This window comes from Vanessa atalanta, chromosome Z (genome assembly GCF_905147765.1).
Source record: "Vanessa atalanta chromosome Z, ilVanAtal1.2, whole genome shotgun sequence".
NCBI lineage: Eukaryota > Metazoa > Arthropoda > Insecta > Lepidoptera > Nymphalidae > Vanessa > Vanessa atalanta.
In genome coordinates, this window is record NC_061902.1 from 14,699,046 (window position 1) to 14,714,333 (window position 15,288).

Below are 15,288 nucleotides of genomic sequence, written 5' to 3' on the forward strand. Positions count from 1 at the left end.
TGAATATGATTCTAATAGTATTGTAAAACTGAACTACTTCAATTCTATTGAGCTTTTTATTTCAAAGAACAATATCTTCATTATATTTAATCAATATATCATAGAGACGTGGTGCAGGCGAATCGGTGGTCCAAGATGCGAACGTGTATCGTAATGGGTAGAACCTAAGCCCAAAATAAAGCGTGGATCAGTCGGATAACTAAACCACACATACACAAGATAAATATTCGCAATCATACACAATGAGCGTAATTTTAAGGTTTTGATAATGGATGTGGATGGATATGGAGGTAGGGGACGACCAAAGAAAGGATGGATGGTGTGAAAGACGATATGGTTAGAAAGAATGTTACTTGTGCGATGACGTTCGACAGAGAAGTATGGAAGAAGACATGCTGCGCCGAGCCTAAGTAAAATTTAAAGATAAACATTTCATGAAATTCTTTTATGCGACGAGACGGGTACCTAGTATCATACAAAAAAAAAAAACCATACAATCACTATCTACTCAAGATGTTTTAGTAAGTGATTAATAATTGTAGCTCATGTATTAGATTCAGATCCTTATTGAATTCAGATAACCTAGTATCTTTATTCTTTGAGCCCAAATTCACAGACATAATCCATCATCCAGAAGGTCATTCTTGACGGCTGTTTACATTTAATTATAAGAATAAACAAAAATTAAAAAAAAATAAACATATTCTTGCTCTTATGTTTTGGCAAATTTCACATGGTAATAGCGGAAACCGAAGTTCTTCATGAAATTTAGTCCAGGTATCTCATTGGACTATTTAAGGGTACTCCCCTTAAATGGTTTTTTCCGACGTGCAATATTTTACTTTGAAAGTCATTTCCAGCCACTACAAAAGTTACCTGATAAAATTTAAATGACATGGAATATAATTCATTGTGAAACTGGAACATTCAAAGCTCCGAACTTAATTTAACTACTAATATTACTGATAATATACCTTTAATTTTTGATCGGCATGTCGCAAATGTTTTAGATTTCTTTAAATTACTTCAATTTAAACGTCTGAACAAATAGATTTCTCTTCTACCGTCGCTCAATCATTTGTTTTAAAACAGTATACAAGAATATGGCTTTCGTTTTGATTTCATGCAGAACGCTAATGCTGCGACGGCGGTGCGCTGACTTATCTAATTTACTTATGGCTTGCGATTATCACTACGGTATTATAGGCACCATCCTTTGAATGTGTAACCGAGCAATCGAAATCAGGCAAGCAAGAGATATCCCAGGGTTCCAATTAGTACTATACAGGGGATTACTTTAAATCTATTTTTGGTCCATTTCTTTTCCTCATTTATATAAATAACATACCATATATTAAATATCACAAGCACAAGATGGTATGACGCTATATCTGACGACGTAAACAATGCTCTCTCAGAAATTCTAAATTGGTTTTGTGTCATAATTTACTGTTAAGTAATCAAGACTAAATTAATCAAAGTTATAGCTCCAAATTTAAAAGTGTTAAATTATATTTGTGTTAAACCTTATTAACACGAATTATTCTGTCTCTTTAATGTTATATGTGAGAACTGTTATTGGACTAATAGTTATTAAGTATTTGTTATTTTTGTTTATCAACGGCTGTATGTTCTCCAATTAAATAAATAAATAAATAAACACTACGAAATTTTAGTCGGCGAGTGGACTGAGCTCCGTAGCATTTGCGGTTAAGAAAATTAGGTTGTTGACTGATGTGGATACGGCTCGCCTTGTTTATTTTAGTTACTTCCACAACAGTATATCCTGCGGCTTTCTGCTCACTGCTGGCTTATTCCAATAATATTATTAAGGAACGTTTGTATGTTAGAGGATATTATAACACTAATAATTTCTTAGATGACAACAAACATTAAGAAAGAAGCAGTTTCAAATAAAAATATGAATAATAACATTGTAAACATAATTATTAATAAAAATGATTTCTTTCATCGGTTCTCCAATTTCCCCGAATACTGTGTACAAAAATATTTAATCCAGATGATAAGCGAGTTATATTTATAGATTTTCACTTCAAACCTATCGGTGGTCACGTAGGCAAGGCGGACATCGTAGTTCCTATTAAAATAGATTTCAATAATTATATACGTTCATTTCAGTGCGAACTTAACAATTTTCTAGAAGTGCACTACGAAATGCAGTGTCAGTGGCAAGGGTATTTGTGGAACAGTATATGGTATCCCGAAGGAAATCGCTACGTTTGCATCACATTACTTGGTCATATAATAAGACTTTGTCTTAGCCTTTCTGAATAAATACTACCCACTCATCACATATTCTACATATTATATCTATGAACAATACTTAGTATTGCTGTGTTCTGGTTGGAAGGGTGAGTGAGCTAGTGTAACTAGGTATAAGGGTCATAACATCTTGGTTCCCAAGGTTGGTGGCGCATTGGCGATGTGAGGGATTGTATTGCTCACGGCGTCAAAGCCACATATCATCCATGACGAACTATCACGAAAGTATTGTGGTAATACGTCATTGAAATAGTATGCGTGCTTAAGTAGTATGGGTGATCTCTAGATAGACTCTGAAAATTATAACCACTCGAGGGCTTGAGATTGGTTGGATTGGATGAGAAGCTTTGGAGCTTATTCCGCCATGCAGCTAAAATGCTATTTGGTGGACACACGTGACAGAAGCAATTCATATAAAAGCCCAGTGTCATATGCTCGGATTTGAACTGGAAATTTACGGTTAAGATTCACGGGCCACTTGGGCTCAAAAAACGTGTAACGTCTCTGCAAATTTCAGCACACTGTTTATCCGATACAATATTACGATAATTATCCACTTGAATTTAAAAGTACAAGTCAAGATACAAAACAAAATGAAAATGAATTTTTCAATAAAGTTTGTTATACCTCATGTGTATATGAGTATAACTATGGTTTAACAAGTGTTATAAATAATAAGTAATCCGACAAATGATAAACCCCTATGTAATATAAGGTAATACCGCTTAGAACACTTGGTAATATTTAATTGTAAAATTCATACAAAGTTACCGTAAGTAATAGTGCACGTTAATATATTTAACAAGAAAGTGAAATTGGCGCTCGTCCTGTCAATCGTTAACATTTAAAGCGTGTGAAACTACGAAGTGTAACTACTTACTTACTACTATAACATTATATACTAAATTTTCTCCAAACGCGCTGCATTTTCTGGTATAAATTTCATATATATCGGCTCAGTAGTTTTTTCAGTTAGGCAATACAAAAAAAAAGTCACCTATTTTTTAGTATAGATAGAAAATTTTGAACTTGGCAGTAATGGAATAAAAATTAAATGGTTTCTTACCTGTAAAGCCCTACCATCATGTATGCAATAACAGTAACACTTATTATACAAAGGATTGCTACTAGAAGAATTTCCATGGGAGTTGTCGGGTATATCGGCAGATCATTCCCTTTTCCCCATTGATGGCCCGGGCTTTTACCGTCGATGACGTCAAATTCTGTGGATATATTAAGTCTTTATGAACCATATGAAAAACAAATAAAATGTAAGCGTGATTAGTGTTTTTTTACACGTTAATTTAATATATTCGAAAGACTTACCAGGTAATATTTCAATGGGATCGAGAGCAGCTGCTAATGCCTGCCAGCGGAGAGGGGGCGGGTCTCGCTCGTCCGGGTGACGCAACCCCGCTGCTAGTTCTGGTCCGACGCGATGACTTACCAGAACCGGCGGTAAGACCACCACGTACCTGCCCGCCACTGACTCATTGTACTGCGACAGAATCGCGGACCAATGGTACGGTGACAATCTGAAATGTTTAATTTTAAAGTATAATATTACGAAACAATAATGTTTATAATAAAAACTAATATTATAATTATCAGCTATTTATTTTCATAGCATGCATTTTTCAGGATAAAGAGAGGAACCGTAGTCTTTTCAAACATTTTTAAAAGGTCAATGACAGAAACTAAAGAACTTTGATCCATATTGATAGATGCAACACGTTATAGCTATATTACTAATAATAATTAAATAAGTCGTAGTGCCTTTAGGACTTTGTTTTAGTGTAGATCTTAGAACAATTATAATTAGTTTAGTAGCGTTTCTCAAGGTGGCACAGTTTTCAATATTTGACCGCAATGGGTCGGTGCTTTTTTTTCATTAAATAAGATAACGAATTATCATACAGAAAAAAAAACACACACAAAAATCTATTAAAATTGTTATCCTGATATATCGTTTGTGATTCTGCATGGAAATAAAAAATAAGTAATCAAATCAAACTACTAAAATCAATAAAAATAATAGTTCATCTACAGCAAAGACAAGGGTGAAACGTTTGCGGTGATTCGATGGTTTAAATTTAAGGAAACCTTTACTAATATTTGAAAGGAGACTGTAACTGTCTGTCTGTTGCTCTTTCACGACCAAACCACTAAGCAGAATTTCATTAAATTTGATATGAGGATAGCTTGAACCCCAAGGAAGGACTTAGGTTATATTTGTTTGCCTAATATCTGGTGACCGACCCCTAAAACGCGAGCGAAGCCGCAGGCGACAACTAGTAGCATATAATACACCAACCTATATGTAGAACAGAAACTGGCATGTCTTTCTTGATATATAACGTGGATGATTCCGGTAATCACTCAATAACAATAATATAAGCACATGCTGATAATTTCGAAGAAGTGTTTCTATTTCATATTATGCTAGCGAATCGAATTTAGATTATTAGAATAAATACGTAACGCACTGACTTCTCTTTACTCCTTGACTCAAAAATAGCTTAGCTTCTTGTACACAATACACGACAAATAATATAAAAAAGTTAGGTAATTTCCACGAAACATTCCGAAATGATATACCTGAGACTCGTGAATGTGAATAAAACGGAATGAAATTCCACACAGTAGTTCCAGAGATTAGCGCGGATATAGATTTAGATAGTCATTATATAGTCATAATAAACGTTTGATTTCCTGTAGATAATCGGCTTCATAAGCTATATTAAAAGATATCTCGTTATAAACAGTCATGATATGTATTTATAACTGACCCGTCAGGTTCATACATTACTGATTACGCGTTTTTAGTAATTAACACTGAGAATTCACCTGGCGAACATATTCTAGCCTAAGGATGGATATTAAGGGTGTCCAAACATGCGAAGAATATGATAGTATTCATATTTTATTTTTTATATTATAATAATATAATTTTATAAGATATTTTTCTCTTACAATAGCATTAGTTCTAATTATGATATTTTCGCCGACCGTTTTACAGCCTCATTAAAAATTGTTTTAAAAAATATATTTCAATAGATTAAATAACACAACTTAAAAAAAAAAATGTATGCTTGGTCTCTGCTGCTCTCATGGACTAGACGCTAATTGGTACTTAATATCAAACGCATGCCGTGTCTACATCCCGAAAAATGTAATCATGTGTATTTTTGTGATTGTCATTTTGTTTTGTAGACCTTCGAGCATAAATAAAATGTATTTACAGTATAACAATAACTGTCTGTCTGTTGCTCTTTTATGATCAAACCCCTAAACCGAATTCGATGAAATTGGGCTTGAAGCCGTGGTTGATCATCATATCACAATATACCTTCAATTGCAAGCAACAGTTCTCGGTATCTGTATCAAATACTTTCATTAGTGCTATTATAGATTAGTATAAACTTCACAATCCATTAACGCTTGTGTTGATAATCAGAATAATAAATAACGATATAACAAGTGATAAGGTAATTATAAATAGACTCTAAATAGTATACAATTTATATATTAAATATCAATATTAAATATATTTACTGAAAGTCCATGTAAGATAGCCAGCGTGGAATGTTGTTTTAATTTATTTATTTATATGTGATTTGTAATAGAATCCAGACTTTGAGTATTATTAAATTTAAACATATTACATTTGAGTAGTCTTCTTGAAATATTTTTTTCATTATACGAAGTCACTTCGTATCTCACTCGTGAAATATTGACAATCGTCAGATGATAAGGCATTTTGATAGACGTCTCATATACATTTTATATTTGTTACAATGTTCAACATATATCAAGTGCAAATAATTAAAATACATTCAAATTGTCTAGTAGTAAAAATAACTGTCCAAGAAAATGATATTGGGGTAAAATTTTATTAAATTGAATTAATAACATTGCATCATGCATATCTCATCAGAATCTTAAGAGTAAAAATCGCAAATAAATTGTATTGGATTACAATTGCTTTTTCTGAAACTTTGTATGCCTTGAGGAAGTTTGATACGATTTGCAAATTATATTTAGTATTTTTTCGTTAATCGACTTAATCAAATATGTTCGTGCTGATTTTAATTATCTCTAGAATACGAACGAATATAGTTGATAAAATAACGTCATTTATAAAAAATTTAGCGGTTTGTTATATTAGGGGATGATTATTAACGCTTTTCTGTTTAAGAAGCCACTTTCATATAGTGAATTGATGATAGATATCATCATTTACAAATACAGTAATGAGCAAAAGGTAAACCATCTGTAAAATGGAAAGAAGGCGTTTTAGAGACCTCGAATCCGAAGTCATTAAATACGATGCAAAAATCTATTCTAGATTTTTATATTGATACTGCGTTTTACGTGCAGAGAAAAATGTTTGAAAAGTTTTTATTCAGACAAAAAAATCTATATATTATTGTACTTTTCTAGGATTATAAGTGTTACATAAGATCGTATAGACTATTTGACGTTATATTCTTTCGTTTATCAATACATTTTATGAATTACACAGATTCTATGTAAAATCTAAATCTATAAAAATAACACGTGGACAAGTGCTTACCTGGACAAAGCCCAGTAATGAGACGAATGCTTCAATAAAATCGTGTCATTCGCGTCCGTTGCTCCTTTATCTGACTCTGTAGATTCTAACAAAGGTGAAAAGACCAAGGGATGCCGGCCACTGCCATTATACATCATATACATTTCCTTGTTCGTTTCGTTCCTTTCGTTCAACTGTTTCTGATACTCTGCACTGCCATTTGGTTTCTCCACAGTAGTTATAAAGTAGTCGACGATTCCAGAATTGTACACTATCATCGATATCCACACCAGCATCCAAACCATGAATGCTCTCTGGAAAAATCTCGTCCTTGCCCACATGTTGACGAGTCTTATCCTTTTTGGTACTCTGTTGTCTTGAACGCTCGAACTTGAGTTCCTTTTAGCCACCACATCTGTTGGACTGTTTTGTGCTAAGCCATTAAGTCTAGGGTGGGATTTTGATTTGGTCATTCTTTGCGGTGAAAAATGATTTTCCTCCGTATAGATCTTATTAAATCGCCAATTCAGAGCGTTATTCGCACTGAAATACTCTTTTAAATGTAACTTTGAATTCTGTTCGGGATAAAATTCCATCCGCCTCACGTCGATACCGAGTATCGTTGCAAAGAATACCATTTGTATGAAATAGTCCGAAATGAGACTGACGATCATGAATATTGAAAACTCCTGAATAAACGGGACAAATGTAAAGAAACTGACCGTCAAAATTGTTATCTCTGTTAAAAGATTTTTTGTGATCGACCAACCTTCTTTGCTTAAGCCTTGAGCGAGTCGAATCTTAACGTCGAGCCTGGAATCCGTCGATGTTACGCTTTTCGTGAGCACTAGCACGTTTTCTAGCCCGACAATTATCACTAAATAAGGGAATATTTCTTTTCCTTGTAAGCTCAGTGAAAATCCAAAATAGAAACATATTCCCATCGACATTGATAGGCTTCCAGCAATCGTGAGCACAGCACAGGCGGCGAGACCAAACTTTGATTTTATAAATTCAATTTTTCGCACCGAGAAGTATACGTACAGAAAAATACCCACGAAGGTAATCATCAGAGGTACCAGTTCGTGGTAATTAAACTGTCCCGGGTAGTACACGAGAGTCATCTCTTCGGGGTGGGATTGGGGCGTGTCTTGGTATAGAGGATACATTTCCTTCAGTTTCTTAGAGAGCGAATCGATATATCTGTAATAAGAAAACGAGACAGTGGTTATACAAAGAAAGCAAAAATAATAATGTGTCGGTTTAGATAAACAAATAAGATCAAAGGTTAATCGAGCCTGTGCTAAGATATAATATTTCTTTTTTATATTGGACTATTTTGGTTGTTCAAAACTTTATTATATTAATAATTGTTGAATTTTTATTTCTATTATTATAATAAAAATAATTTATGTATGAGCATATAACTTGCACTATTATTTCTATCTGTGCTGCAATACTGACACAGAGACTACTGTAAAATTAATAATTAATATTCCTTAGTAAAGACATAAATGTTAGTACAGCACCAATCATCCAAAACAGTAGCACCACGGCAACACATAAAATACTAAGGATTACTTCTTTTAATGATAGCAACATTTTTAATATGTGAACTTTAATAGTTTAACACTGTCCCAGTGTCGTCATATCTCAACACAGATTAAAATAAAGTTGGTTCGCACCGTCTGTAAGCTCTTTTAAACTACGCAAAGGATTTTCATGCGTTTTTCATCAATAAACAGACCGATTCAAGAGGAAGGTTTATATGTATAACGCATGCAAAATATATGTTTCTCAGTTTTAAAGTTGTGTATTGTGCACATGTGAAGCCGGGATGTGTTGAAGACATTTTATTTCAACGTACATCAATATTATATATATTATTTTAATATTTTAACACTGAGAATTGTTTTTAATTTAAGTTTTACCCGCATTAGTAAAACTATTCCGTTAATAAAACTGACACAAAAAGTCTACGTGGGTAGTTTATTCAATATTGTTTTAATTTTCATATTTTTTTCTAGAAAATATTGTAATAAGTTATTCAAGAAATACTGAAATATTACTCTGACAGTCAGTAAATGTTCACCTGCTGAGCAAAAGTATCATCTCTTTTTAAAGAGTAGACTTATGTTCTTACTCCACCACGTCACTCCACGTCGAGTTAATGGCAGATTTGTGGCAGAATTTCATATCACTTTCTACTAATAAGAGGTGTAAAAATCAGGAGTAGTTAGATTTGAACTTGATATATAAAGTTAAGATTCACGTATTCTATCAACAAGGCCTCAGGCTCATTACTATAAAGCAAAAATTTAGTGAAAATGTTTAGTTTGCTATATGAAACTAGTACTCGGTTCCGGCTTCTCGCGGATGCAAGTTATTAAGAAAAATAATATGATATAAGTATGAATAATATTCTATAACACTCCGGACAAACGTAGCTTTCTATTGGTGTTTTTTTTTTAATTGGATCGTTAGTTCCAAAATGACCCCGTACATACAAACAAACAAATTTTACCTCTTTATAAAATTAAGTATAGATATGTTTCAAAGATTGTGCGTAATATGGTAATAGTTATCAGTTACCGTTGGTCGACGTGCTGGTAGAATATTGTGACGGCATATTGTAACACTCGCGGGCGGACACGCAGCGGATACCGCTTAATGCCCGCGTCACGCAGGTGCATGCCGAACGCCATTTCCGCTATGGATGCTTTGCCTTTTTGAAGATTCTATTCACATAACAATTAAAAATACATTAATTAATACTGTCTTACCCGCCCCGCAACCGTTCGTATAGACATACATTATTCATGTTTGGGACGATTGTTATCAGTTATCGCCAATTTTGTTTTAAATAAATAATTAATTCATGACGACTTTAAGAAAACATTAATTGTAGTGTGGGTATGACTTTACGTTAATTAAACCTATTTTGAAATAGTATTGTTTCTTGGTTTTTAGTTTTATTAATTGGCGTTTGAAATAAAATCCAATTTATCATCAATTAGTGGCTGTATAAAATCAGAATTTTTTGAGTTATCTGTACTGACATTTGAATTACATTAATAAATAAATCTTTTTCAATTGGAATACGCTTTAGACATAGAAAACCTGGATAGATACCGATCAATTATCATTATCATCCTCCTGCCCTTATCCCAATTTTACTTGGGGTCTTCTTCTTCCATACTTCTCTGTCAGACGTCATCCCACAAGTAACATTATTTCTAACCATATAGTCTTTCACACAATACATCCATCGCTTCTTGGGTCGTCCCCTACCACAATATCCATCCACATCCATTCTCAAAACCTTTCTCACAACATGGTCCTCAATCCTCCGCATAACATGCCCATACCAAGACAGCCATTTTCCAGATAGCACTGTCCATACTGCTAAGGGTTTTGGCTTAAATTTTACGGTCGGCCGCCTGCCTGACACCATCCCTCCGAATCAATTATTCACCCGCTAAATATGAATACTCTAAATTGATTAGCAACACAAGAGACAAGATAAGTTACATACCATTGTTACAGAAACATTGACTGTTATTGGAGTAATTGTTTTTATCAGTATAAATTTATTCCACCAACAACTTTTGAAAATACTACTACTTAATTTACGTGCGTCCTTAGTCTTAAAATATTTAAAAAGGTCACTATAGGTCAATTTCATACAAAGTATTATAATTTACCTGATATGCGTAAATTGTATTAACAATGTTAGCGTCCAGAGAGAAAGATTGTAGACTTTGTTGCCAGAGATTTGCTGGAGATAGAAGGAGACAGCTATACTCCGGTAGGACGCGTTCGATGCTCGCTTTGCTGTCCCGTCGCTTAATCCCCTCGATTTGGTAACAGTGCTGCAATAGTGTTTCCTTTCTGCCAACAATTAGTCATACATGTTACGCCTTATTTTTAAGGCTATCATTATGTAACGATTTATTTATAAAAAACCAGTAATCGTTCTCACAAATAACTACAACAGTTTTAAATACCTGAGAATAGAACACCATAATTAAGACACAAACAATACAAGGACGCGTTACAAATATGAGTATAAAAGGTATTAATAGGAGAAATAAAAAAGAAAAAATATTAGTCTTCAGTTAAAGATCGATTTCTCGTATCATTATTGATTTGACATTCGAATGGATCAAACACAGCATTGTTTAAATATTCGCTACTTTAAAAACATTTATAGCTAAATATACTATATATACAAAGCCGACTTTGTTTGAATAGATAACACTCTCAACATTTTATCTATAACAACCATTTCCCAAATCACTTTATAATGTTGAGACTTAAGGGGTGTTAAAATATAAAGGGTTTTATAAGATACGAATAGATTAGCAAACCCATTCAGGTATCGCTCGTCTTTTTTCTACAGTCAAACAGCAATACTTGGTATTTTTGAGTACCAGTTTCAAGAGAAAAAACATCTTAGTTCCCGAAGAAAGTGGTTAATGTTTTTTAATGTCTATGGGCGTTAGTGACCAGTTATCATCTGGTGTCCAATAAGTTTGTATACCAAATAAAAAAAAGGAAATATATTGGAAAAATTAAACTGAAACGAATACCAGATGTTAATTTTCTATTATCGGAGTATTATTGTTCTTATCGATAGATAGCAGTGTTTTCAAAATTGATCAAATTAAAATCAAAAGTATTCAAGATATGTAATGATAAAACACACAAACACAATGTACAAACATTTATTCTAATAGCTTATAATGGACTTTCGCAAGAGACTTGACGCAAGCATCCGAGCGCCTTATAATCAATGTTCCACGCTATAACCTAGATAACGCAGAGCACAATACAAGTCGCAGTAAATTGAATTTCGAAATATATCGTCCATTAAAGTCTTAACAGACTATTTCAGGATACGATTGACGCTGTACAGCAAGCAATAACGAAACAAAATATTTTGTTTATATAAATTCATAAATAGACAAATAAATTTATTTCTCTACCATTCGAAAACAATACATACTACCTCAGCTGCTATGGTAATATATTAATCTTTCAATTCAATTATTAGCAGATGAGTATATTATATCAAGTATATTCGTAATAAAAGTATATTATAATACTTTATCACACAAAGTGATTGATATAATTGAACATAAATCATTTTTCCTTAAAAAAAATTCGCCTTAACATTAACTAAAGCAAATTGTCACAAGTGCATTGCAATAATATTTATGAAGACAAAAAGAAGTGCTTTTGTTTTCGAATTACAAAATTATTGTTTTTCACTGAATACATATTTGATGTTTTCTAAAATAATAATCTCTTAAACTTATGTTTATGAAAAAATAAAAAAAAACATGCAAGCGCATAAAATTGCTAAATTCAATCAGAACAATCCAAATAATAATAAACCAAAGGCACAAGTAATATGACTATAACATTTGTAAGTTAAAAGATATATCTTACGTTTCAGGATCTTCATGATTGCGAACAGTTTCCAGTAATCGAAATACTTCTTGCAGAGGTGCTCGGAATGCATCCCACATTTTCAGATTATTGTTCCAAGGTGACACTCCTAGCAAGATTTATGAAATTAAATATTAATATATGGTGTCAATTACCTATATAACATAAATTACATTGTTGTATTTAAACCAATGATCTTTGGTTATTTTAATTAATTAAAAATTAACTAAAATTTAAAACCATCAAACAATGTCTAAAAGATTTCAAGTATATAAAATTTTAAATTATTCTCTTCTTTATTTAGCAAAGAAAGAACTTGGTCGTAGGGCTTTGTGCAGCCCGTCTGGGTAGGTACCATCCACTCATCAGATATCTACCGTCAAACAACAGTACAAAGTATTGTTGTCTTCTGGTTTAAAAGGTGAGTAAGCCAGGCACAAGGGACATAGCATCTTAGTTTGTAAGGTTGGTGGTGCATTGGCGATGTAAGGAATGGTTAATATTTCATTAAAACAAAAAATAACACCAGCATTGTCTATAGGCGGTTATGATCACTTACCATCAGGTGGTAGATATATTCGACCGCCATATACCATAAAAAAAAATATGTAAAAAGACATTTAAACAGTATGTGATCCTCTTGACCAATAGAGACCATGGTGGCCAATATCAAGATACTAGCAAACTTAATATAGTGTATTGTAGAATACAAGTTCGTGGACAAATAATATACAAGTCTCAACTCTCAAAAGACTCTCTTTTTTTCAATCTTATAATCCAATGGGGAGGCTAATTTGACACTACCGGTAAGAGATTGTGCATTAGATGAAGTTTTATGTATTTCACAAGACACAGGAGTATCCTCAAATTACAGGCTGCTAATTTTCATTAGCTTTTTTGACAGAGAAACCCATTATAATTTATTGATAGGGTAACACAGGTTTTCAGGTCATTCAGCCTTAGAGCAACCACAATACTAATGAAGAAAACATTCTATATTTACATAGATTAATCAAATCAAATGTAATTTCAATATTTCAATTTTTTTCTATTAAAAACTTTTTGGATTGGATTGCCAAGCATCAAGTTTTGAATGAGGAGTAGAGTACATTTGTTTGTGAACACATGTTTGTGCATCATAATATCTTATAACTAGGTGTCTTCTAGATTCATCTGTCATGGCTGAAATCGGTCAGGATAATAACATCGAAGGGAAGGCATTAACAATATTCTACTTACCTATTCTCATTATGATTTGATGAATGTATAGCAGTGGTTTGTCTTTTACCCAAACATAGGGAAGTTTCTGTGTTTCATTATGTAATAACTCTAATTGGAATGAGGAACCTGTAAGATTTATCAATATTAAGTTTTTAGTAATCAACTTATTATTCTATTGCTATATTAGTCAATAATAATTATTATAATACAAGATAAAAATGAAAGACAATACAAAGATTAGTACCAGTTTCATTACATATCTTATTGTATTTAAATGTAATAGTTAACCTGTCGTGCCTTAATGTCTTCCTCCAATAATCTAAATTGTTATTGTTTGATTATTATAGATATTAAAAATACTATTATTTTGTTTGCTTGTAATAAGCATTTGGTATTTAATACAATCACTAATTAGACACATTCTTAAATATTGCAATTTTTTCTTTAAACTTGTAAGTATACAATAATTAGACTATATGTAAAATAAATAAATATACTAATCACATTGTTTAATAAATTTGTACTAGCCTGTGGGACAGTTCTTGGCACTGCAGTCAGTTGCTACATGATGTTCATTTAGATTCAGATTTACAACAGTTGGAATATTTCCTGGTAGAGGGACATTTAATAGTGGATAGCTGTAAAGAGTTTACAATAAGATTTCATTGAACATTATAAGAAAAAATTGTTCAATTATATTTAAAAAATAACAAAACAATGTTAAGCATATTGACGTTTATATGCAGTATTAAATAATTATTGCTAGTAGGCTACTTACCAACATACTAGGATAACAGAGAGTGCAAACGTTATTGCCACAAAGGGGTATGATGAACAGAAGAGACCATACGTATAATATATCTGTGCAACCCTTTCGGGTAAAGTGGTTCCAGCCATTGTTGATATAAATATTCTTAGAAATTGCGTGGTTCAATTCGAACATTCACGAGCCCATTGCACACTTATTTACGTCACAAATAAAGTGCAGGCAACGTTTAAACACAATTAGGATAAAAAAGTAGCCGATATCACGGATGATTGCATGTCCACTCGTAATATGAAAGATTACTTGAATATTGTGCATCATGCATGGACATACCGCTACATCTACTGTGCAGTGTGCACTATTACATCAGTCATCACCGACCACGCAATTTTGACAGCTTTGTGTTGACATTTGAACGACAAGCAAAATGCACCTATATTCACAGACTAAAGTACACAGATTAAAATTAATCAAATATTAATTCATCTATAAATTATCTTTCTTATATATTAATAGCGTAAGCCGATTGTTGTCCCAGTTATTATGGGACGGTAGCTGCACATAAAATATCGGTTATGGTCTCATTTTGAAGAGCTCCAGTCGTAGATATGCAGAAAAAAGAGGATTCTTTTTTGCAATTTACTACATTGTTACAATTAAAAAAATTATTAATTTTAGAGAGTGGAAATAAGTTACTGACCGGTTAGAGTATAAAAAACGTAAACCAAATTAAAGTAAATTGTTATCGATAGACTCCAATTCTAACTTAACTAATGTATACTACTTGACTCACACGTTGCCTCAAATAGCTTAGAGTTTAGCAAGATGATGAGATGCTCTTAGCAGGTAGTACAATTTTCGTCCGTAGAAACTTTTTGATATTTTCCACGAGCCTTATGAACCCTACATCGGTGGTAGTGAGATCGTTTTGTACAGTAACTTAAGAGATAGTTGGTCGCTTTAGTTGAAACTCAGGGTTAAAAAATAAGAAGAAGCCAAACGTGCTTTT

The 15,288-nt window shown here is 32.7% G+C and overlaps 1 protein-coding gene across 2 annotated transcripts in view; it reads right to left on the reverse strand.

The window, feature by feature from the left end:
• Positions 1-14,641, reverse strand: part of LOC125075871 (sterol regulatory element-binding protein cleavage-activating protein) — a 33,214-nt gene extending 18,573 nt beyond the window's left edge. For both annotated transcript variants that reach the window (XM_047687695.1, XM_047687696.1), the window contains exons 1-9: positions 14,292-14,641; positions 14,042-14,151; positions 13,532-13,639; positions 12,293-12,401; positions 10,543-10,729; positions 9,431-9,576; positions 6,860-8,041; positions 3,610-3,818; positions 3,350-3,506 (exon numbers count right to left, since the gene is read on the reverse strand). In XM_047687695.1, the coding sequence (XP_047543651.1) occupies positions 3,350-3,506; positions 3,610-3,818; positions 6,860-8,041; positions 9,431-9,576; positions 10,543-10,729; positions 12,293-12,401; positions 13,532-13,639; positions 14,042-14,151; positions 14,292-14,410 (2,327 nt within the window). In that variant the 5' untranslated portion in view covers positions 14,411-14,641. The remainder of the gene's footprint in view (positions 1-3,349; positions 3,507-3,609; positions 3,819-6,859; positions 8,042-9,430; positions 9,577-10,542; positions 10,730-12,292; positions 12,402-13,531; positions 13,640-14,041; positions 14,152-14,291) is intronic.
• Between the last annotated feature and the right edge of the window lie 647 nt (positions 14,642-15,288).